Here is a 26,778-nt window from a genome sequence, read left to right as displayed (position 1 = left end):
TTCATAAGATGAAATTTATCCGAAGTAAGAACTTCCAAAAATTGACAACATTATTTAACACTTGTATTCTTCCTCTCACAGTAGCTTAACATTGGGACTTATAACCTATTGGTGTACGAACTTCCTAAAACTAATAACATCAAATTATGATGTAAATAACAAAAAGTTTTAAAAAAAGGACATTTTTTATATATAAGAGAAGAAAATGGTTTAATACTTTAGGTTTAGGGTTAATTCTTTTTATCTAAATAATAATGATAATAATAAAATTTTATTACAAAGTATAAACAAGTATATAAAACCTGAAAGTTATTTGGGGATTTTTGTCACGAAGACATCAGTAATTATAGGTAAATGCAAAGGTTGAACTGTTGAATTAATAAGTTCAGAAAATCTAGAGAATATGGTAATAATTATGCTATAGTATAGGGGGTTCAGACCATCACTAGTTTCGTTTCTTTCTTCAACTCCATCTCCGGCAATGGCTGATCAGATTGGAATATCCGGCAAAACACTAGTAATCTTTCTATGCAGGAACATAAAGTTGGGGTTTTCAACTTGGTAATCCAATTAATACAGAGAGCTTAATTTTCAACTTGGGGTTTTTAAGTTGTTGTGTCGGAGAGGATTTTGAAACATAAACCCATTCATTCTAATAACATACATAAGATATTCATTTATTCATTAAATCAAGATTAATTACATATGGTAGAAAAACTAGCCACAGCATTTCCCACCAGGTCCTCCAAATCTAAAATTCATATATAATCCTGGTTCATAATAATCCCAATCTATATCATAGCAATCTTTGCAATCCACACGAGCTCTATACAGAAATGGGTAGTCGATGATGAAAGAAGAATTCATGAACATAAGGTTACTAAAATAACTTGCATATGGCTGTTTAGGCCAAATACCACTTCCCATTGGAGGATAAACCCCATTAGCACCAGCATTTACAAGCGCTCCCCAAGAAACACCTTTACAACCTTCAATTAAAGAATTAAAAAGATGCTTTGGCCAATAACCAATCTTTCTGTTCATAACTGAGAACCACCAGTGGCCAATGCCTTTTTCCTGTAAGAAAGTAAACAACAAAATTTCTCACTTTTAGGGTTTGTTTTCTGGTTTCTGAGTTCACCATTCTAGATGAATTCAGATGGATGTATTACCTGTGAATTTAGAAAAGTAAACAACAGAACTAGTAAAGTGGTCTATGTTCAATATACCAATTTCGTTTAATCAAAAGATATGCCCAATAAATGTGCCATATCTATTTTATAGTGCATGTCTACAAGATACTCACAGTCACAAAAAGGAGTGTCACTATTTTTCTTTTAGTCATTTTTTCACTAAAAGGTCATTTATATTAAAAAGTTGAAAAAAAATTACACTATATACACCATGTTAGGAACCTCAATCACTCAACCCACAACAAGATTAATGTATTGAAACATATATATTAAAAAAATAATAATAATTAAAATAATACCTGAAAAACAGAAAAATTTATCCCCAATACTTTTCCACCAATTGTAGAAACTGGATCTATAACAGTATCTACGGGAAGTGATTTGTCAACCTGTACAAAACCTTGACAAAGAGTATTGTAGCATCCATTCTTGTAGTTATCACCCTGCACAGTTTGGAATGTTTAATTTTTCAAATAAACAAGTACACTACATAAATAAATTTGGATTATTTATCCAAAAAAAATTAATAGATTGAAGTTGTACAAAAGGGAGAGGAATACCACTCAATATAAAGGTTTTTAGAGACTTTTTATCATGTCACTGATTTGTTATATTAAAAATATATATCTATCTATGAATTGATCTTGGTTCTTTTTCTTACAATAAGAACTAGAATAAACACATATTAATTGATATTGACAAATGTCTAAAATTTAAGAGATAGTAGGATAAATAAAGAAAACAAAGTTTTAAGCTTAAGCTTTTAAAGAAAAAGGTTTAGTTCAAAAATGCAAAATCTTCCAAATTTATTAAAATGAAATCAAATTCAAAAAAAAAAGAACATCATCAGAAGATAAAAACTTTATGCTCTTGTATTAAGTAGAGATTAAACATATATGATGTCATAGTCAATTATTATATCATAGAACAATTTCAACCATCTAGAAAATGAGAATGAATTATTAACTACAATATAACTACAAGTCTACAATATAATGTGGAACCAACCATCTTTTAACTCATGTCTTAGTATAATATAAGTGAACCTCCAAATGGTTAACTGTAACATATTTGATTTCACACTCAATTATTCTCTAATTAATCAATTTCAACCATTCAGAAAATGACTTGTTTACTCCAATATAATATGATACCTACTTTATAAGTTATGTTTTAGTATAATAAAAATCAACATACCGTCCAAAATGTAAACAACCGAGTTTTGTAATCACCATATAAGGTCGGATTAACCTGATTTTACAAAAGTAAAGAAAATAAAGTTAGATGGTACGGCAATATGTTCAATTTTTAACTACAAATTCTATTTCAAATTTTGTGAGTAAGCAACAAAAAATCAAGTGAGGATTGAATAAATTTAGATCGTCAAATACATACCGTCCATCCAACCATTATATAATTAGGATTGTCATTTGTACCACCATTGATCCAAATTTGAGCATTTGTAAATTGCTTAGGGTCTCTAAGAATTGGATTATATACAGTAACAAATGCAGAAGCTCCATAAATTCCATAATGTTCCTCATTAAAATCTGCAATCTGAATGATCAAATTTTACAAGTTAACAAAATGTTTAGTCACCCAAAATAACAATAAATAATCTATCTACTCTTAATTTGTCATAAGTCAAACTACATTTAAGTATATGCAACTAATCTTGTGATTAGTTTCATCCCTCAAAGGAAAGGATACCATTTTGCATAACTCAGTGCCTAATTTTTATAAGCATACTTTTACTCTTTTTTCTAATCACATTGGAGTAGGAGGAAAAAAAAATATATTCAAATTAGATCTAGGGGGAAAATTTCTGACATTAAGTTTTAATTAGAAATGATTAATTAATACTTAAATCAAGTTGATGGATATCTTGAGATTCAAGGTTGCATAATTTCTCTCTACAAGCATCCTTTTCAATGTCTCCATTTGCCATGTGACCATTTAGCATCCAAGTCAAGAAATTTTTAAGCAATAGAATTGACATAACTTCATCAACTACTTTTTATATCAGTATGAAGGCTTTATAACATATGATACTACGCCAATTTTGATCGAGATTATTTTACCCAAAATAAAGATTTGATACAGAGTGGGATAATTATGAAAATGGGTCAATAAATGATAAGTAATTGAATCCCAGGTAAACTAAGAGGGCCATTGAACCTCTATATGGTGTAAGTGTAACCCTATTGTCCTGATATGGCTATATTTCCTTAGGCATGCTTATCTACAAGAAGAAAGAAAAAAAAATGTACTTGAAACGAATTGCAAAGTCTCTTTAAGCAGGTTTGAATATCACTAGTCCTATATACTGCATGTGTACACCCTTAAAAGATTAGAATGATGGAAAAGTTAAAGTCAAGATTATGAATTAGGGATTAATTGCTTACATATTGTCCAGAGAAGTGTCTCTTGCTTTGGTTAAAATTGGTGGTGAATTCTCTTGAAAAAGCTTTAGCCCGTAAAAGATCTTCTTTTGACGTCCTTCGAATGGGAACAGTTCCATCAGGACACTTCTCAAGTTCATCAAAAGTAACAGGTAGAGTTCCAGCAGGTGTCAAAGTTGAATTTACCTCCCATTCTGGGACAAAACTAGGTTCCATCTGCAAAGAATTTATAGTATTAAAAGTCAAATTTTCAAGAGATTGTTACAAGATATGCCAATAGCCCCAATTGGTGAGAAGTAGATGAGACAAAATAAATAAATAGATAAGAGATGCAGCAGCATACCTGGATTTTGTGATCTTTGAGCAATGGATGAGACAAAGATGGTTGCTTATAAATATCAACACAATCATGAATATCTCCCCACTTTGTCTAGAAAATCAAAGAAAAATTGTAAGCAAACACAGCAAAAGAAAATATGCATGCAAGCAGAACTATATGTAAAAACTTTATAGCTATCAAGGTTTATTCGGGGATCAATTAGAGCCTATCTAACTCAATAGAACTTGAGTACAGAAATCGCAATGGTTCTTTTTTATCTCTTACTCCTTGACGATAATTTTGTGTGTGAAAGAAAAAGAAAAAAAGCCATTTCATAAGTTGAACAGGTCTACAGTTAAGGATCAAAAAGTATAGATAACATACAATAATGGTCTTGGCAGGATTAGCCACATTCAAAATCTTGAGTTGCTTTTCCAACTCCAAATCATCTTCAATTTGCTCCATTGTCTTTCTTGCTTCAATTCCATGGCTTTCCAAATCTACAACATACAAAAAACACAAAAGCAGTGCAATGGTGCACTTCAAACCCTTCATTTTTGAAACACAAAACTGGAAAAACTTGTTTACTGGAAAATTCAACACATTGTGGCCTATTTATAGGACCAATTAATTTGCATAATTAAACAATATATTGTAATTAATTAGAATCATCTAAAAATAATACTCATGTTTTTTCCCTTTATTAGATCATTACGTAATAAGGCGAATAATCTCAAATTAAAAATAGAAATCAAAATAAAAAAAGTAATCTACATCCGATCTCTTTTTTTCTTTTTCTTTTTTAATAGAATTATATGGATTGAGAAACCATTTTATCAAAAAACCTGCTAACATTCTCAAACTTTATCCATCCACACAAGCCTGCATGATATCATAATGAGATTATATCGTAATTACCCCTTTTCTGATTTTTAATCGCGATTACTTTTTTTCTCTGAAAATTTATTTGTATTAAATTAAGAATGAAAAAAACATAAAAAGGAAAAAAGAAAATTGCAGAATAGTGATTCTGATATTCCAAAAGAATATCATCCTTTAAAAAAATAAAATAAAAACTTAAGATAAAAAATCCCTTCCCTTAATCGAAATTACTTTCCTTATAAAGGAAAATTGACTGTAATAATTCTTTTTGGTGAACTTGAACGAATCTAATTTGTTATAATAACTTACACTACTAAGTTGTACCAACCAATTGACTTCATGATTTTATACAATGAATAATCTGTTTTTTTTTTTTTTTTTCTTTTTTTTTGTTTTGTTTTGTGGATAAACGAATCTAATTGGTTATAATGATTTACATTACTAAATTGTACCAACCAATTGAGTTTCATGATTTTATACAATAGTACGTATGATAATATGCCAATATGGCAATATATGATAGTAAAAAATCATATACTAACTGTATATTTATGTACGATATCTTCAAATAAGCAAGAAATATTTTACCCTCTGGACTCCTATTCACTAACTTTCTATATACCGTAATTTTTACTTTTTTTTCGTTTTTTGGGTAAAATTTTTTAACACTTTTCAATATACGCTTCCTCAAATACCCATATATGCTGGCCTGGTGAAGTATAAGCCAGGAAGGCCACTGTATTAGGATTCTCTTTATGTATAGGATATGTAAGCCAAATCTTGTTTACATACATATAGATATACATATCACCAAAAATAAGCAAGAAAACCTTCTATATGTAATCAGTATCCAATTGTACTAAAGCAAACCTTGCATGGATGTGTTTCCTATATTAGTATATGCAGTAAATCATGTGATTATTCTCCTGGCCCAAAGAAAAGGAGACAATTTTGCATATATAACTCAGTGCCTAGATTTTCATCAGCATATTTTTACTCTTTTTTTCTAATCAAAATTCGAGTAGAAGAAAAAAAATCATATTCAAATCAAATTAATTAAATCTAGGGAAAATTGTTTCTTATGTAAGTTGTAGCTAGAAATGTTTACTTAATCCTTATAACAAATTGGTGGCTAGCTATCATAAGATTCAAGGTCGCATAATCTCTCCCTACAAGCTTCTTTTGATCGACTGTCTTCCTTTGCCATGTAACAGCTTAGCACCAAAAGTCAAAAAACTTGAAATTCTGATTATCAGTGTTAAAGCTTTACAGCAGTCAGCAAGTGATATTCTTAATGACTTAATTTTGATCAAGATTATGTTCTTTCCTTTATTAGATCATTTGAAAGGCAAGAAATCTGCAATCTTTCTACAAAATGGATGGATCCAAGTCAAGAATTTCAAGAAACTTTTCAAACTAAGCAAGAAAAATCTGTAACGGTTAAATTTACAATCTTGGCTTCTCATAGTTTCCAGCATACACTGAATCTTCTAAAGTTTTTCCATATAAGCTTCCCATGTAATAATAATGTTCATATCTTTAACAACAACAAAAAATGGATAAGCAGATATCTATTTCGTCACCTACGTACACAAGCAACTAAGAGGCCCCCATATGTTGTTGTAGGGTTAAAATATTATTCACATGTAAAGGAGTGAATAACCCTAACGTCCGAACTCAATTCGAGTGGTGACGCTTTTTCTTTTCATTTCTTTTGGGAAACACTAGTAGAACTATTTTTCTATGTTTCAGATCAAAGTTGGCGTCTTTGTACGTAGTTCACAAATCACATCAGATATTCTTTTGTTAGGAGTTAGGACTATTCTTCTTCTTTTAAAATTACCTAATTACATTCCATGCACGGTATTTAATTTTACAGGAGAGGACAGACAAAAGGAATGACTCCCATGAGGTTGGTTTGTGGGTCTCCTTGCAAAATATTTGAGAAGCTGCTACAAGTCAGTAATAAATTTGATTTGTGGATCTCCATATATAATTTGTGGTTGTAACACCGACAGATGAACACAGAATACTTTCTGTCAAAGAGACGATCCACACTCACTAAAATGTATACTTATTATGAGTTCACAAAAATTTAAGAGATAGCATATACGCTTTAATGGAAAGCAAGGAATGCCAATGATGAATGGTATGTGAACCATGACATTTTTGTGTTGGTGGAGTACGTTGTCCTTCAGTGTGCACAAAATACATTCCCACGAAAATGAAAACTATTTATAAGGAAACGGATCAACCATAATTTGCTGAATATGCAAATAGAAGGGAGAATAAAACATATACATGCCTGGATTTTATGATCTTTAAGCTGTGGATGAGACAAAGCAGGTTGTTTATAGGGATCAACACAGTCAAGAATATCACCGTATTTTGTCTACAAAATCAACGAAAAATCCATTGCTTTAACATATAACTTGGTTTCTTTATGTTCCATTTGTTTCGTTTGAAGGCATAACAGAGCAAGATTTGCAGGTAAAGTCAATGCAGAAGGTAGAACTGTGTGAGTGAGAGAGACGGTATATTAAAAATTTTAAGTTGCCTTCTACATATCGTCTTCAATTTGCTCCATTCTCTTTCTTGTTTCCATTCCATAGACTTTTCAATTCTACAAGCTATGAAAACCAAAAATAACGTGATGATACCTTTCAAGGTTTCCGTAATGAAAACATCACTTGCCACCCCAAAAGAAACCATTATCAATTGCAAAAGCTTGTTCACTGCTCAATTCAATACAAGAATACAAGATGGCTGATCGATATATTCAGCAAATTAATTTGTAGGACCAAGCAATATTATTGCAATCAACGAGGGTGACTTGATACAGTGATAGCATTTGTGTTTTTCTTTCTCCCTTTTTTTTTCTTTCCTTTCTTATATCATTGTTGCTAGCAATCCTATTCCGATATTTGTAACATGCACACTAAACGCCTGTGCATGCCTGAATTTCATGCATGCATTTGTTGTGGATAAAATTTGTATCGAACCGGGTTCACTTTCGGTTTAGTCTTTGACCCCGGTCGGGTTTGGACATCCGGTGGGCTCATTATAGCGTGATGAGGAAGGAACCCTGCGTTTCCAAGGATAAACACGATTCCAAAAAATTCAGGATACATACGTGCATGATTGAGTTATAAATGGGTACTGCTACTCTGAGGAGTGGGCAATCATATTAAACATGGAAACTACTTCTACCCTCGAGAAAATGGGAAAAACCCTACAATCGGACAGCCACCAAGAAGAATTATTAACAAATCTAATGACCGAGAACAAGAGAAAACCCTATATAATGTAGCAATCGCTACAAAAGGAGAGGTAACTGAATCGTTCTTCTTCCATTCTATCTCTCAATTAATCTCTGCAATTAGCTAAAGCTTTGTAGTGTTCCAACTACTAACTCAACCTTAGGAGGTACTGCCGAGTCGGCCCACATCTGACGTTGTTTTACAAGAATCCGAGGGCTGAACGATTTTTGGACACATCAGCATGGTTGCATGGATAGATTTCAGGCATGTGTATGCATGGTTGCATGGATAGATTTCAGGCATGTGTATGCATGCTTTTGCGTGGATAGAGTTTGAGAATTAAATAGGTTGGACACCTGTAGAAGATATTCTAAATTCATATTATTTTTCTCTTTTTTTTTCTTTTTTCCTTTTTTTCCTTTTTGAACATGTAATTTTTTATATATTGAGGTGGAGATATTATATAATATTATCATCAAGCAGGATCGAACCCATGACCTCTCCACCGAGAGGTTTTGGGAATATTGTTTTTCTCCTTTTTTTTTTTTAGAATAACTATTTTGCTCCATTTTCCCTCATATTTCAATTCAATTACTAAAAGGATTTTATTTTTTATGAAATTATTGTTGTCTCGTCACTTCTAACCGTTCTAAGTGACTGTTACAATCGGAATTTTAATATTTATTTTGTCCTTCTATAATTAAGAAGGGAAAAGACAACTTTTTTTTTCATTTAGGAGGGGAGGGGATTTTGAAGTACCAATTTAACACTAGTTTCTTGTCATTTAGGATTCTAAAAAGTTCTTGATAAGATGAAATTTATAGGAGATAAAAACTTCCAACAATTGATAACGTTAAATTGGAAGTAAATAAACAAAAACCATACTAATATCAATATCTCCCCCTCACAATAGCTTAATACTGAAACTTATAACCTATTGGTGTAGGAACTTCCTAAAATTCATAACATCAAATTATAATGTAAACAACAAAAAGCTTAAAAAATATATGGAAATATCATTTTCTTTTATTGCAAATCTCAGGTTTTGTATTTTGTTAGGTAAGGAATAGGGAAAGGAAAAAAAATACTTTTTTTGAATATAAGAGAAGAAAATGGTTTAATACTTTAGGTTTAGGGTTAATTCTTTTTTTCTAAATAATAATATAATTTAATTTTATTACAAAGTATAAACAAGTAATATAAAACCTCAAAGTTATTTGGAGATTTTTGTCAACAAGACATCAGTAATTATAGGTAAATTCAAAGGTTCAATTAATAACTTTAGAAAATATAGAGAATAAGGTAATAATTATGCTCTAGTATAGGGGGTTCAAACCATCACTGATTTTGGTTCTTCCTCCACCTCCATCTCCGGCAATTGCCGATCAGATTTGAATATTCAGCAATGGCCAATTCGGAATGGAATTGACTCTAATCAATCTGTTGCAAAACGCTAGTAAATTTTCTATGCAGGATATTCGATCGTTAGTATCTTGGTAATCCAATTCATATAGAGAGCTTAATTTTCAACTTGAGATTTTTAAGTTGTTGTGTCGGAGAGGATCTTGAAACGTAAACCCACTCATTCTATATATATACACGTCCAATGCACAGTTTGGGAACGTTTCTGGCATTATAAATTAACCTTTAGACTGAACGGTAAGCACGGCTTGATTTTCTCAGCATGAGACCAATACATGAAAAAGCTCAAACTTTTATTTTCTCAGCAATAGCATAAGACTGAAGTCATGGATTCAACTCTCGCTAAGGCATATTAATATCCCCATCCCCCGGCTTAATAAAGCCCTTTTGTAACAAAAAAAAATAACATATAGATATAGGACATTCATTTATTTATTACATCAAGATTAATTACATACGGTAGAAAAACTAGCCACAGCATTTCCCACCAGGTCCTCCAAATCTAAAATTAAATTCTAATCCTCGTGTAAGATATTCCCAATCTATATCATAGCAATCTTTGCAATCCACACGACGTGGAAAAAGATATGGGTATGTCATGCCCAAGGTAGAATTCAAGTACTTAAGGTTACTAAAATAACTTGCATATGGCTGTTTAGGCCAAACACCACTTCCCATTGGAGGATATACTCCATTACCACCAACATTTACAAGCCCTCCCCAAGAAACACCTTTACAACCATCAATTAAAGAATTAAAAAGATGCTTTGGCCAGTAACCAATCTTTCTGTGCATAACTGACAACCACCAGTGGCCAGTGTCTCTTTCCTGTAAGAAAGTAAACAACAAAATTTCTCACTTTTAGGGTTTGTTTTCTGGTTTCTGAGTTCACCATTCTAGATGATTTCAAATGGATGTATTGTTCTGTGAACTACTAAAGTGGTCTAAGTGCAATATACCAATTTCGTTTAATCAAAAGATATGTCCAATAAAAGTGCAAGATCTATTATATAGTGGTCTAAGTGCAAGATCTATTTAGTAATTTTTTCACTAAAAGGTTATTTATATTAAAAAATTACACTATATACACTAATGTTAGTAACCTCAATCACTCAACCCACAACAAGATTAATGTATCAAAACATATATATTAAAAAATAATAATAATTAAAGTAATACCTGAAAAACAGAAAGATCTATCCCCAATACTTTTCCACCAAATGTAGAAACCGGATATATAACAGCATCTAGGGATAATGATTGGTCAACCTGAACAAAACCTTGGCAAAAAGTATTGACGCATCCATTCTTGTAATTATCACCCTGCATTGTTTGAAATGTTTAGTTTTTCAAATAAATAAGTATACTATATCATAAATTTGGATTATTTATTCATACAAATTAACATACCGTCCAAAATGTAAACAACCGAGTTCGTTGATCACCATATAAAGTCGGATTAACCTGATATTACAAAGTAAAGAAAATAAAGTTAGATGACATCGCAATATGTTCAATTTTTAACTTCAAATTCTATTTTAAATTTTTTGAGTAAGGGAAAAAAAATCAAGTGAGGATTGAATGAATCTAGATTGTCAAATACATACCGTCCATCCAGCCATTATATAATTAGGATTGTCATTTGCCCCACCATTGATCCAAATTTGAGCATTTGTAAATTGCTTAGGGTCTGTTATAATTGGATTATATACTGAAAGAAATGCAGTAGCTCCAAAAATTCCAGAATGTTGCTCACTAATATCTACGATCTGAATGATCAAATTTTACAAGTTAACAAACTGTTTAGTCACCCAAAATAATAATAAAGAATCTATCTACTCTTAATTTGTCATAATTCAAACTACATTTAGTATGTTTTCATACCCCAAAGAAAATAATACTATTTTGCATAACTCAGTGACTAAATTTTAATAAGCATACTTCTACTCTTTTTAACTAATCACATTGGAGTAGGAGAAAAATATATATATATTCCAATTAGATCTAGGGGGAAAATTTCTTACAGAAGTTCTAATTAGAAATGATTACTTAATACTTAAATCAAGTTGATGGATATCATGAAGTTCAAGGTTGCATAATTTCTCTCTACAAGCAGCTTTTCAATGTCTTCATTTGCCATGTGACCACTTAGCATCAAAGTGGAGAAATTTTTTAAGCATATAGAATTGACATAACTTCATCAACTACTTTTGATATCAGTATGAAAGCTTTATAACATATAATACTCTATCAATTTTGATGAAGATTATTTTACCCAAGATAAAATTTGATAAAGAGTGGGATAATTATGAAAATGGGTCAATAAATGATGAGTAATTGAATCCTATGTAAACTAAGAGGGCCATTGAACCTCTATATGGTGTAAGTGTAACCCTATTGCCCCGATCTGGCTATATTTCCTTAGTCATGCTTATCTACAAGAAGAAAGAAAAAAATGTACTTGAAACGAATTGCAAGGTCTCTTTAAGGTTTGAATATCACTAGTCTTGTATACTGCATGTGTACACCCTTAAAAGATTAGATTGATGGAAAAAGTTAAAGTCAAGATATTGAATTAGGGATTAATTGCTTACATATTGTCCAGAGAAGTGTCTCTTGCTTTGGTTAAAATTGGTGGTGAATTCTCTTGAAAAAGCTTTAGCCCGTAAAAGATCTTCTTTTGACGTCCTTCGAATAGGAACAGTTCCATCAGGGCACTCCTCAAGTTCAAAAGTAACTGGTAGAGCTCCAGCAGGTGACAAAGCTGTATTTACCTCCCATTCTGGGACAAAACTAGGTTTCATCTGCAAAGAATTTATAGTATTAAAAGTCAAGTTTTCAGGAGATTGTTACAAGGTATGCCAATGGCCCCGATTGGTGAGAAGCAGATGAGACAAACTATAGAAATCGATAAGAGATGCAGCAGCATACCTGGATTTTGTGATCTTTGAGCAATGGATGAGACAAAGATGGTTGCTTATACATATCAACACAATCATGAATATCGCCCCACTTTGTCTAGAAGATCAAAGAAAAATTGTAAGCAAACACAACAAAAGAAAATCTGCATGCAAAAGCAGAAGTATATGTAAAAACTTTCTAGCTATCAAGGTTTATTCGGGGATCAATTAGAGCCTATCTAACTCAACAAAACTTGAGTACGGAACAATGGTTCTTTTTTATCTCTTACTCCTTGACGAAAATTTTGTGTGTGAAAGAAAGAAAAAAAACCATTTCATAAGTTGAATAGGTCCTAAAGTAAGGATCAAAAAGTATAGATAACATACAATAATGGTCTTGGCAGGATTAGGCACATTCAAAATCTTGAGTTGCCTTTCCAACTCCAAATCATCTTCAATTTGCTCCATTGTCTTTCTTGCTTCAATTCCATGGCTTTTCAAGTCTACAACATACAAAAAACACAAAAGCAGTGCAATGGTGCACTTCAAACCCTTCATTTTTGAAACACCTCTTGCCACCCCAGGAAAACCCATTACTAACTGGAAAAACTTGTTTACAGGATAATTCAACACATTGTGGCCTATTTATAGGCCCAATTAATTTATATAATTAAACAAAATTAATACCCATGTTTTTTCCCTTTATGAGATCATTATATAAGGCAAATAATCTCTACTTAATTAGAATCACAAAAATTAATTAATACCTATGTTTTTTTCCCTTTTTAGATCATTATGTAAGGCAAATAATCTCTAATTAATTAGAATCATCTAATTAATAGCCATGTTTTTTTTTCCTTTATTAGATCATTATGTAAGCCAAATAATCTCAAATTAAAAATAATAAAAGTAATATGGGGTGAGGACTAAATTACTAATATATGCCGCTGAGTGGGTGCAAACCCATGACCTCCCCGTGGGAGGACGGATCTTTAACTGCTTGACTAACCCATCATTGGCATTTGTTATAATAATTTACATTACTAAGATGTACCAACCAATTAATTTCATGATTTTATACAATAGTAAGTATCATTCACCTTCCCATTTTCTTTTTTTTTTTTTCTTCTCTTTTTTTTCTTCCCCGTTTTTTTTTTTTTCTATAAAAGTATGAACTCATGAGACACGGCTACATTTCGTTTTCCACAAATACCCTCCTTTATTCAATCAGTTAAATAAGCGAATGAATAATAAATGATGTCTAAAATTGTAAATTTAATTTATTGAATTAATTTTAATTCTCAATTTCTCCCTTTTTCATTTTTCAATAAATCGTTCGCTTGATTGATACGTTATTCCATTTTATTACTACCCAATTAATTAAGAAAACGTTTCATAAAATTAACATAGAAAGAGCAAACGTCTCTTAAATTTCAATGTTAAACTGAATTGAACCTAATTCAAACTCACACCCACAGTCGTTGGCAATGAGGGAGACGAAAAGTTTTCACCGGAAAAAAAAAATGAAATGAAAGAAGAAACGTTGGGGGCGCATACCAATTCCGTCCAGAGTCCGGATCTGAAAATAGGAAGAAGAAAAAACCCCAACGAGAAGATAGTCTCTCTAATGTCAGTTTTATAAATTTTTTGGGAGAAGTTATCCGTTTATTGGTTTAGCTTGATTCTGTGCATTTGTTTATTTGTTGTTTTCTCTGTTTGATTAGAACTTTTGTTGCCTATAAATCCTGGTCAGGCACAGTGGCTTGTTGAGGCTGAGCAAACAACCAGATGCCCAGAGGAAGAAGTTAACAATGGGGAAGTGCATAATCCCTCTGATAAAGAGGATGGTCCTGTTGTGAAGAGGAAGTACCAGCACCGAAGGTCATCGAAGAGGTTCCAAACAAGGTAGCAGAATCTAACTCTGCCGTCCAAGAAGAAGTGCCTAAGAAATCTTATGCTTCCATTGTAAGTCATACATTCATTCAAGTACAGCACAACCTTCTTTTCACCTGCATCTTTTCTTTTTGCGAATGCCGGCAATACTCCCTTATGTTGATGCCCAGTTTTATCAATGTGATGTTTATGCCTTGATAACCAACGGCTTTCCCTGTCGCCGGAGCAGAGAATTGCGAAGTATATCAACGGCCTCCTGTGTGTTGCACGGTCGCGTCGACAGATTTAGCGTCGCCGAAGCGCATAGAGAGAGAGAGAGAGAGAGGAGGAAATGTCAAGGCGACGACTGCTTGTGCTGCTGAAGCCGGGGAACGTCTATCGGCCTAGCAGTTCGGATGGCGTCTAACGCGGCAGAAATCCTCAGGTACTTTTCATTCTGTCACCACCATCGTCGTATCAGTCTCCCCAAGTGTTAAATTTGTAGCGTATTTCGTTTTTCAGTTAAGATGCTTGGATTTTTTTTTTCGGTGTTATTCGAGAAATTCTTCTCTGAACGCTTAGTATCCTATTCTCGATGAATTGTTACGGGAGATATTTTCTAATATGGAAACATTAAATTATAAGGGAACTGACAGTGAATAATGGACGAAAGAATGACAATGCACAGTGTGCTCTTCTACCTTTGTCGACTATCATAAGCGGAACGGTTTTTACTAATGATGATTCATGAATGGACGTGCTTACGATTAGCAATTCCAAGTAGTGTATACTTCAAATCTTGACTTATTATCTCCATTTCCATTTCTTTTCTTTTTCCGTTCTCGTTGAGTTCACTGTGCATTTGCTCCTTGTTTTTAATTCTTGAGGTGGAGTCACGACCAGGAGTTGCTTGCAGACATGGTATCGTAGGACGTAGATGGTGAGATTTCTCTTGGCCTCAGGAAAAAAGACCAAAACCCCTGTGCCATCTTGTAATGCAGTGCTAATCCAAACCAATTAAATTCAATGGGAAAAGGGGAAAAAAAGACAAACCAAACTTGAAAAGAAAACTTCAAACAGAATACCAATAGATTGATTTTAGCATGTTAACAATATTTGGTAAAGAACAAAACAAAATCTGTAGGCTCGATGGACACAATTTGGTGTCTAAACAAAGATCAACTAAGGCTTTAATACTAATTGATATTCCTAGGGAATGTTGTAGGCCGAGAGGGGCTTTACAGCATTGTAGGAGGGAAGGGGAGGGACTGGGGGTGCTGCTGTTCAGGTGCGGCAGGAAGGGCAGGGGGTGGGGAGGTTACGCTGAATCAGGGGAGGGGGATTCTGGGATAAAAAGGGGAAGAGCTAGCGAGAGAGACCCTGCGATGGGGTAGGGATGCTGTACTTACTTGCTTTGCTGATGTAGTTCTTGAAGGAGATGATGGAGACTTGAAGAAGATGCTGCAATTTTTTATAGAAATGCTGATACTTGAATAAGACTCTTAGGAACTCCACCGTGGCCCCCTCAACTAGGAACTGCGAGCCTTAAACATGAACTCAATTCCATTCATAATCAAAAGTGAGAATTACATAGAGTGCTAAGCTATTTATAGCTTTCAAAAGACTCTGCTCCGGCGACAGGGAAATTCAATGAGCAAGCTGTAGAGGGAATTGGGGTTGCTTTGAAGTGCATGGATCTTTCAGTGGGTCATCAACCAGGCTTCACTTAATCTTATCAATTGGTTTTCCCTCACTGTTATCTCCGTGTTGATTTTACTTTGTCTTCCCTCGAGTTTCAAACAGAATGATGTTTGGCTAAACATTGGAACCAAATCTATCATTGTTATCCCCATTTATCTTAAGTTATTTTATCCTTACACCAGAGCTGTTCTTTTCCTGTCTGCAGGCAGTGTGTATGGAAGCTGGGATGCTTGCGTTGAGGGAGAGGAGAGTCCATGTGACACAGGAGGATTTTGAGATGGCGTGATCGTGCTTCTTTATCTTCCCACCCTAAAAAGAATGCAAGTCAATAATCAATTTCGTAACTGTTCTCTACCCCATGGATCCTCATCCAACTGTTCTCTATCCAATATGCTTATATGCACACATGGTCTTGCGTATTCGAAAATACATCACACGTGCATGTGCACGTGCGTCATTATTTTTTCCCCCCCCCAAAAACACCCCTTTTTCCCTCCCCCCCCCCCCCCCCCCCTTTTTTTTTTTTTTTTTTGTGGGCGTTGTTGTTTTTCCCCCCCCCCGCAGAGGGGAGGTTTTTTTTTCTTTTTTTTTTTTTTTTTTTTTTTTTTTTTTTTTTAAATGAGAGGGGAGGAGAAAACCCAAATTTTTTAAAAAAAAATAAAAAGGGGGGGAAAATTTTTTTGTATGTTTTTGTTTGGAAAGTTTTTTTTTTTCCTCAAAACAAATTGGTGGCTATCATAAGATTCAAGGTGGCATAATCTGTCTCTACAAGCTCCTTTTGACTGTCTTCGTTTGCCATGTAACAGCTTAGCACCAAAAGTGAAAAAACTTGAACTTATGATTATCAGTATGAAAGCTTTACAGCAAGTGATATTCTTAATAACTTAATTTTGATCAAGATTATGTTCTTTCCTTTATTAGATCATTTGAAAGGCAAGTAATCTGCAATCTTTCAACAAAATGGATAGATCGAAGTCGAGAATTGCAAGAAGCTTTTCAAACTAAGTAAGAAAAATCTTCTATATACAAAATCTGAAACAGTTAAAATTTACAATCTTGGCTTCTCATAGTTTCCAGCATATACTAATGAATCTTCTAAAATTTTTCTATATAAGCTTCCACCAAAAAATACAAAAAAAATGGATAAGCAGATATCCATTTCGTCACCTACACAAGCAACTAAGAGGCCCATATCGTGTTGTATGGTTTGTTAATGAAATAGGAACGATTTGGGTTGGCCGAGCCCACCTTGCATGTTAAACAATGACTGATAGGCCCAACCCACTTTGGCCCATGTGCAGTTTTCGCATTATTCATGATGGATAAGCAGATATGACAAGAAGCTAAAGGCCCAAATGATGTTGCAGGGTTTATTATTCACATTTAAAGGAGCGAATAACCCTAACATCTGAACTCAATTCTAGTCCAGAGCATCTTCGAGTTGTTTAACGCTTTTTCATCACAAATTTTGTGTGGATGCCACGTTGAAAACTGACAAAATAATTTAAGAATGGAACCCAGTGAATTCTATATTAATAGTTTCAAAAAATAATTTAAAGATGGACCCAATGAATTCTATATTAATCCCTATTGTGAAAAATATCGAAAATGCCCCTACGACAACGAGGTGATCCAGACTCAATTCCTGAGAAACCAAATCAATTCCTTTGTGCTGCCTTGACAATTTTGAACCACATAATAAGGCTTGCACTCTACTACCTACTGTGTGATTGAAAATCATCAACATAGCACATTATTGATTATTCTCTCCTAATCGTGGCAACCTTAGAAACACTTTTTCCGATTTTATTATTAGAAAAATGCTCCGGCGGAGCAGGAATTTATTTGTAGAAAGCATTCCCAATGCAAAAACACTCTTGCAAAGCACAAATGTTTATCAAATGGGCTTCGAAATTGTTTCCACCAAGGATGACAAGACGTGGGAATCAGAATCCAGTACAATTACCAGACGAACTATTCCTAACTGTGTCCACTACATATTCACGAACGACACAGCATTATAGTGCTTCGCAGTTTGCACGTGATACAGACTAGAGAGAGAGAGAGTTTCTTTAAAAAGTTAAAAACAAAACAGAAATTATTCCGGAAACATGGTCAGGGGTCTCGGGACTCGGGAGTCAGAAATCAGGATTCTGGTAAATAATAAATAAAGCTTTTATGGAGGTGGTTACGTGGGTTTTCGTGTGTTTCTGTAAATTATTCATTGTCAAATAGAAGCACACGTAACCATTTTCCTAAATTCATTTCTTTTGGAAAACACTAGGGGTGTTTGCAAAGACGGGTGGGAAAAAAGGGGTAGGAAAAAAAAAATATGTGGATCCCATATGTAGTGGGGTGATCAGGGAGAAGAAAAGGAAAGGAAATGGTTTTATGAAAAAGTGATAGAGTAGGTTTCACTTTTTACTTTTTCTAACTTTCCACAAAGTCCCACATATTCAAAAACATGTGGGTCCCATGTGTAGTGGGGGTGAGGGAGAAGTAAAGAGTTTTATGTAAAAGTGATAGAGTGGGTCCCACTTTTTACTTTTCTTAACTTTTCCACAAAGTCCCACCAAATATGTGGAGTTTTAAAATAACATGGGGTGGAAAAGTTGGGCTACCGCATCAGCAGACAAGAATCCTTGTCTCCCACTTTTTCACCCCAAGCAACCAAACAATCTACCATTTTGGATTTAAAGGAAAAGTGAAAAAATGTATACTTTTTTCAAGAATTTTCCCACCCTACTTTTATTCCAGCAAACAAACACAGCCTAATAGAACTATTTTTCTATGTTTCAGAGTTGGCGTCTTTGTAGTTCCCAAATCACATCACATATTCTTTTATTAGGACTATTCTTCGACTATTCTTCTTCTGGGCGGGCCCCGGGGGGCCCCGGGGCGGGGGGCGCCGCGCCCCCCCCCCGCCGCCCGCGCCCCCCCCGCTGTGGCCGCTTTCTTCTTCTTTTAAAATTACATAATTACATTCGATGCATGGCAATGGCATTTAATTTTACAGGAGAGGAGAGACAAAAGGAATGACGCCCATGAGGTTGGTTTGTGGGTCCCCTTCCGAAATATTCGAGAAGCGTCACCAAGTCAGTAATAAATTTTTATTTTTATTTTGTTTTTCGGTAGGACCAAACAGTAATAAATTGAGATTCAATGAACGGTTAAGTGAAAATATTTTTCTTTTAGGATAAAGCTAAGGATTCAGAATTACATCGAACGGACTTTCCAGATATACACTGTCTACCAATTAAAATGTACTTTCAAAGAGCACATAATTTATGGTTGTAACACTCTTGGAGGACCACAGGGTGTTCTACATCAGGAAGATGATCCACACTTGCTAAAATGTATGATTATTATGAGTTCAAAAACAAAAATTCCGTATTTTTTTTTTTTATTTAATTCTCATTTAAGAGACTGAACGTACGCTTTAGAGGTAAGCGAGGAATGCCAATGATGAATGACTACAAACGTGGATCATGACAATTTTTGTATCGGTGGAGCACGTAGCCTTTCATTTTACACAAAATAGAGTCCCACAAAAATGATAATACTTTTGAGAAAAGGAATCAACCATAATTTGCTCTAAAAATAATGACAAAGGTCTATCACTAAGATGCCCCTCAAAGGAGCAGGAGGATGCGAGCCAATTGTGAGCTTACGCTGAAGAAAATGAAAAATACAAGAAAGTCATTTGGTCTGTATACAAGCACTTCGATCAATAGTAGAAAGATAACAAATTGCCAATTTACATCTAGAGATATAATATCACGAATGGAATGGAAGTCAATCTATATTCGTATAATGAACAAAATTGTTAAGAACCATAGTGAATAATGCACAGACCTTGGCAATTTTCTACGATGATTGTTTAGAAGCAGGGTGGGAAACACTAAGTGCAAGATTATTCAAATCTGTAAGACGGTAATTAAATGATTACTAAAATCAAAACCCAAAATCCAAGTAGGAAAAGAGGAAGAACAAGTAAAAAACATACCAAGAAAAACATGGTCAAAACATTTAGCACGAGAAGAAGTAGTATGATCAAAGGCATGACAAACTTGGCAGCACTCACAGGGATGACTTGCAGAAAATGTCGACGAGCAGCCCTAAGATTTCTAGGTACGAATACGATGCATGTAAGAGAAAAGAAATTTCTAGTGTTGAATGAATTTGATTCCAAGATATATATATATTGTGGTTTATCTTGTTGGGACCTTGGGTAGGTGGGAATCGAAAGCCTTTATTAATGAAATCTCCATCTCTCGATTTGGGTTCTAGAAGATTGCCTAATCCAAAACGATCATTTATGATTTATCAACAAAATTAGAGTAATCATGATCTATAATCTATCTATCATAGAGCGAGATAATGGCCTTATTAATTTGTTTTTAATTGTAGTAAAAAAGCCATGGAGGTGAGGTGGCAACTGGATTAGTTGTACACTTGCATACGTACGTAACGGTAGGCGATAAGGTATGGCTCTCACTTAATCACTTTTCCCCCTCGTGGTCCCACCAAAAATGTCGCCCTCCAGCTGTTAGGTCCCACAAAAGCCACCTTTCATTTTCACATTCAATTTCCAATCTCTCTGTTCGTCTATTTGGGTATGAGTACCGGTACGCCTCTTGGCCCAGAGCCCAGAGTATCGATCACCGACACTCCACGTGTTGTTGCAGGCTTCACTTGAAGGCCTTTAAAACACTTGTACCCGTGCCCTCGGCGTTCCCGGGGTGGCCTACTCATCCGCGGTCTTCGGGGCCCTCCGGTCCTGGGGTGGTTTTTTTTCGTATCCGTCCCCCTTACCCGTGGCACGCTTGTAAGTCTCAATCCCTTCCATTCCTGTACCCATCTCCAAACGGTATGCATCCCCCATCTTTCCCATCGTTGTATTTGATTAGAGAAAGTCTCCTACTAAATACACAAATGCATTCTTTTTATGTCAGTCACAAGTAATATTCTAATTCAATGTCGCTTATTAGACATATCGTAAAGACAGGTAAGGTATGTTTGGAAATTCGCATCTACAAGGATTTTCACAGTCAATTCAGCATATAATATCGCCATAACTCCCCTCCATATCTCTCCATCAATGAATGGTCTCAATTGGTTAAAGTTTTTGAACCTTTCCCTACCACCGCACACTTTGCACTTCATCTAGAGAATCATTAATGATTACAGGTCTTCTTATTGAGAATTTGCTACATCCCAATAAACAATCTATTCTATGCAACACATCCCACATCGGTTCAATATCTCTTTGTTCATTGTCTTATAACTACTTCCATTTGGAATCAACTGCCTCTTCCACGATGGAATATCACACAACCCATCCATCTTATTAGTCATGGTTTTTTCTGGCACCCAATAATATGAGCAACATTATCAAAGTCTCGTTTCTCTTTGGGCAGCCTAGAATCTCTATACTTCTTAAATAGGCAATTCACAACCATTTACTCTATAGGATGCTCTCGAGCACATACACAAAGCCATCCTCTAGGATACTCCATCTCCATGCCCTTTAAGGCCTACACCAGTGCACCGAATGATTCGCTAGGAAGCCCCTCACGTAGGCTAAGTCAAAATCAATGTTGACGGTTCTTTCTATGTTGATCTCCGCCTCTCCAGGTATAGGAGGTTTAGTCCAAAATCAAGACCATCAAATTCTTTTTTCTTTTGGGCAAGGTATCGTGCACAGGATTCCATGGTAGTCGAGGCACTTACAATCCAAAATGGTCTATAATGTGCACACTAGCTTTAAATTTTACATATCATTCTAGAAACAGATAACCAAGCCGATAACCAAGCCCTGACGACATTTCTCACATCATATATTCATCCCATAGTACAATATTTGGTTGAAAATTCGCTAAATTTTGGCCGATTCGGTAGTAACCAATACATTCTACAAGGTTAAAACGAAAAATGTTAGGGAAATTGTATTACAAATTCTACAAAACACAAGAAATGAAATTGCACAATTGAAAGATGAAGATCCTTAGCCAATTCGGAGACCTTGATGATGCAACCGAACGAACCACCGAACAATGAGGTTGAGTCACACTTTGAGTGCTGTCTTTAAGGTAATTGATGCACTCTACTACCAATGGTTCTTCGCACCACCACCTCCAAGATAAAGCAACCTCCAACTAGAAGATGAGGTAGTTCTTCTAGTCCCTTCAATGAGTCAAAAGCTAGAGCACAACACTTAGACAAATTCAAATAAATAAATTAACTTTATAACATAAATAATGTGAGAGTGAGGAGTGTCTCAAATGCACACACCACATGCAAGGAAATGTTAGGTTTATATAGGCCCAAACCTCACTTTACACCCCTTATGATTCTTAAGGCAATGAATTGGATTTAATCAATTTAATAACATTAACCCCATTCATGGTAATGGCAATGAATGGTCATAAAGTTGAAATGAGAATTGATGGTCAAGAGTTAGAATTTAAGTAAATTCCACCCTTCAAGTAAGCCTACCACACCATCATGATCAAGACCTTTAAAACCCATGACCAATGCCATGAAGGGTTGCTTTGCTCATGGTGTCTCATTACCACCCTTATCTCATGGGTCCCATACACTAACAAAACAATTAAATAAAAGAAATACAAAAACTAATTTTAAAATTTAATATAAATAATATAAAATTTAATAAAAAAAACTAACAAAAGTTGCAAAAAATCGCAGAAACACTCGCTAATATTTCCCCGAAAAATGTAAATTTTTAAAATTGAAATGCATTTCATTACTTCACATGTCATGTCAGTGTCAGTTTGAATTATAATTATTAATATATTTTTTAAAATGCAACCTCTTTTCACCTTCTCGTGTTTTGAAATTTTATTCAAATTTTCAATCAAATTGCATTTTGATTTGACAGCTTGATAATGGAGGCTTTAAAATCAGTTGATTCATTAATGTACTGCTCCCCATGTCCATGCAATGTATATATGTATATGAGATACAAGCAACGAATTTTCCAATCAAATCCTTTTAAAATACAATCCATCATTTTCAGCTAACAAGAGGTACAAAGGGCAAATTTTGAAAATCTATGTTTGAAAGATTAGAAATAATAAAACAAAGGGATTATAAATAATAAAAAAATGAGTAAAGGCGAATCAAAATATATTATAGGGGAAATATCCGCGAAATTTGCCAGGTTTGCTAGCAGGTGAATTGGCGAATTTTGCCGAAAGTTTGTAGCTTGACTCACCATTCCTGTAAAGTCTTTGCTATTGTAATGGATATTCTTCAGAATGTCTCTTTCATAATGTCTCTTTCGTTATATCCTTCGAGTGGCTAATTTGCTACCGATATTATCGCTAAAACTGTTGCAAAATCCCAAGACTGGTTTTTCTAGGTTGACTTCCCTCTCATGTTCTTGTCCTGGGTTTTGTTGTACGATAATCTTATATGTAAAATCCACCATATATATAGTGACTTTTATATTAGAATATTACACGCGATACCATCGAAGCATCAAAGAGTTGTTCAATCAATGATGGTCGGCACTTATTTTAATGGAGTCTACAAGTTCAACTCTCCCTATAGTATATGTAGTAGTCTCCAATCCCGAGTATAAAGCTATCAAATCCAATCAAAAAAGTATTGCAAAAGATTGAATGTTATACTTCTTGAGCACTCATTGAAAGAAATTCTCCAATGAGAGGATACAAGACCATGCATCACTAGCACTTTTATCCTCTTGTTGCATGTAAGATCTCGTTGGGATCGATCAACTAAATCTTGATTTTGAATCAACCAAAAGGATTTTTGATATTGAATCGGACAATTAGTGAACAACTAGTGCAAAACCTATCAAGCAAATTTTAAGCCATACCCGTTAAGTTACCCTCTTAAAATTACATCACTCATTGAGTTATTCAATTTATCAACTAAACTTCTTACAGGGTTAAAATATATTAGTGAAATAATATTAATAAAATATCCTGCTGTTAAAGAATATAGTTAAGTGTCATGTAAACAAGTTAACGCAGACGTCATATGGGGAGATTATTACACACCAATCTTACACTCTATAAACAGTTATGTAGAAGGAGCAATGAAATGATTGATCAACCACGTTTTGTACGTTTGAAATGCCACGTGTCCTCATGTGGAGGCACGTTTATCTCCAACTTTGAATTAAGTAGGCCAAGTGGCAATTCTTTTCAACCAACTCTAATGAGTAGTCCTTTTACTTTTCTCGATAAGAGGAGCCTGACCAGTGTTCTCTTTTCTTTCAAAAAAACTTTATTTAATTCTCCGTGCGCACTCAAGTATCGTCTAGTTACTCAACCACGATGTGACACGTGCATAGCATTATGAAGGTGTCGTTACAAAGGCTACTTACTTCGTTGTTCGCTCTACTTCTACCTTCCGTTGCTACGAAGATTCCCCACCAATAATTAATGCTTGATTAAAAGCATAGGTTAAATTCATTATTTCTAAAGCTAACGTGGATTTGTGGGCACTGACCTACACGATTCATCATGATTTTGGTTTCATAAAAGAATCCTATGCTATTTCCACAAATTGACCTAATGTCAACTCATCTACAATCTTTACATTCCTTTACCTTGGATGGATATTTCATCTGCCACGGCAGAGCTATGTGATTGTCATATATTTTTCTAGCTATCACATACAAATGTTCATACTCTACTTTCACAAAATGAGAGGCATTTGTGTCATAAATTAAGTTTTTTTTTTTTTTTTTTACTATCAATTCTCATTATCTATTGTATCTATGTCACAAGAATTTATTATTGGTCAATAATGAAAATGATTTGATGAATTTTGTCAAAAATAAGTTATAGAGTGAAAAATAATTTTGGTGTATAAATTAAAAAAATTTGTTAAAAAATGATAGTTAGCAAGTGACAAAAGAGGATAAAAGTATGATTTTTTTATAAAAAGATAATGTATTAACTATTTTCTCTTCATCTTAACTTTAAAATTTTTAAGGATCGGTTTTGGTTATATGAATCCAGATATTTGAAAATTTTGGATTCACAAATGGGAGATTTATACCCATTTGGTTGAGTGAATTTATAGATTCATGAAACATAGGAATTCACTTGTTTACACTAAAAACGTGAATATATAGATATATGGATAGGAGGTGAAATCTAATGATTTCACCCATATTATAAAAGCACTAAACATTTAAACCATGACTTCATGGATATTTCTTAAGAATGAATCTACATATTTCATTTCAAAGATTCAAGCTAATCAAACAATTAATTTCACAAACCATAACTTCATAGATTTGAAATCTCTAGATTTTTTAAATATCCAAACTCAAGCAACCAAACATGCTTTAAGTAAACATGCGCGTAAACATAGAAAATGAATTTCTCACTATAATCCATAATAAGTCTATTATAGATTTTGGTATTTTTTTTAATTATTTAAAATAAAAATAAAATTGATAATAGACACCAACCAAAGTAAAATACTGTAAAATTCTCGTAATTAAGAATGATAATTGATACCAAAGGGAGCCATAATAGGATGAAAAATAATGGGAAAGTAGAATAAATAAAAATAAGGTAGGGACAAACCAACTTAGACCCGGTCTAATATCCGAGCCAAAGCATCACTGACTGTTACGTCACCACCCATTTGCTGATGCTGTAAATAGAATTGCTTAACAATAAAGAAAGGGACGTTATAAACGAAAAAGTTTTCTCCTTTCTTTTCGCGTCTTTTGTGTGGACAATGTATAGCTTAGCAATAAAGTGAAGTTATAAACAAAGTAGAGTCGATTTTTGTTTTTAATGAAAAGAAAATAACACAAACCTTTACTTTCCATAGAAGATATCAGAAAACCCCTCTCTCTTGCTTTTTTTCTTCGTTAGTTTTACTTTTTAATATTCTTTCGTGAAAAATGGACAGGTGTCCAGGAAATCATGCGTCAAGATTCTTTATGTATACAGTGAATCCGGATCATCACCCCATCAGGGGAGCACGGACGCTTTACCATCAGAAATCCTGTGGGACTCACAAGTAATAAAAAGATAAAAAAAATAAATCCCATCACCCAACTCTTATGTCTGGTAAAGCCAGCGAGCACAGAGTGCTCTCCCGACAGGTAGCTGATCCGGACTCATTATTAGCTGATCTAACATTACAATCAGTGAAGAATAAGGAAAGAAAAAAGGCGAATGCATGATTTGCATCATAACCAATTAGGAAATGGGAAAAATGGGAAAACATTATTTGTTGTGCAATAATGTACATATATGCCAAATAACAAGGTGAGAAAGTAAATGAATTGTAAGGGTGTTTTAGACTTTTCAAATTTAAAATCGAACTTTAAATCACAACTTGTTATTTGGCAAATGTGTGCACAATCGAGAATATTTTTTCGAAAAAAAAAAAAAAAGACGAATAGGAAAATAGTCACTATTGTGCAATTTACTTTAACTATTGCCCAAGTTGCTTTGTACGAGATGTGAGACATGGGCACATAAGTAAATAAATAATGTAACTATTAATCATTTTTTATTAAGGGTATCAATTGTGTATCAAAACCGTTTACGGTTCCTATTTTAAGTACTCATACCGTCGGTATGTACTAAAACCGTACCAAATTGGTACGGTACAAAATTAAGAAATATTAATGTAATTTTACAATTAAAACATTTTACCTTTACCCTATTCCTAATTTCTTGATTCAATTTTTTTTCGTTTCGTCCTTAACTTCTCTTTTTATATTTACTTGCTTGGTCTCTATTAATTAAATTTATTTGTTCTCTCTGCTAATATCAAATTCTATCGATTGTTTGATTGCAA

The 26,778-nt window shown here is 33.9% G+C and overlaps 1 protein-coding gene across 1 annotated transcript; it reads right to left on the bottom strand.

Moving 5' to 3' along the window:
- Nucleotides 1–717: 717 nt before the first annotated feature.
- Nucleotides 718–20,845, bottom strand: LOC149027394 (uncharacterized). The gene is made up of 15 exons (XM_089153900.1): nucleotides 20,767–20,845; nucleotides 12,766–12,881; nucleotides 12,410–12,496; nucleotides 12,073–12,282; nucleotides 11,086–11,247; nucleotides 10,889–10,942; nucleotides 10,658–10,801; nucleotides 10,120–10,306; nucleotides 4,299–4,414; nucleotides 3,939–4,025; nucleotides 3,599–3,811; nucleotides 2,589–2,750; nucleotides 2,391–2,444; nucleotides 1,493–1,636; nucleotides 718–1,077 (listed from the first exon to the last, which is right to left on the bottom strand). Exons 1-15 carry the CDS (start codon nucleotides 20,843–20,845, stop codon nucleotides 718–720), a joined length of 2,175 nt encoding a protein of 724 aa, XP_089010026.1.
- Nucleotides 20,846–26,778: the final 5,933 nt, after the last annotated feature.

The sequence above is a fragment of the Hakea prostrata genome, chromosome 1 (assembly GCF_041222555.1).
Source record: "Hakea prostrata isolate BN-2017 chromosome 1, UWA_Hpros_2, whole genome shotgun sequence".
Classification (NCBI taxonomy): Eukaryota; Viridiplantae; Streptophyta; class Magnoliopsida; order Proteales; family Proteaceae; genus Hakea; species Hakea prostrata.
This window is presented reverse-complemented; position numbering and strand designations above follow the sequence as displayed.

Excerpts from the sequence above, each read along its gene's own strand:
- LOC149027394 (XM_089153900.1), bottom strand. The coding sequence starts at position 20,845 with ATGGGAAAGATGGGGGATGCATACCGTTTGGAGATGGGTACAGGAATG. Across the intron at positions 12,497-12,765 it reads ATCCTGCCAAGACCATTATT|ACAAAGTGGGGCGATATTCA; the intron begins GTATGTTATCTA and ends TTGATCTTCTAG. Across the intron at positions 2,751-3,598 it reads GACACTTCTCTGGACAATAT|ATTGCAGATTTTAATGAGGA; the intron begins GTAAGCAATTAA and ends TTGATCATTCAG.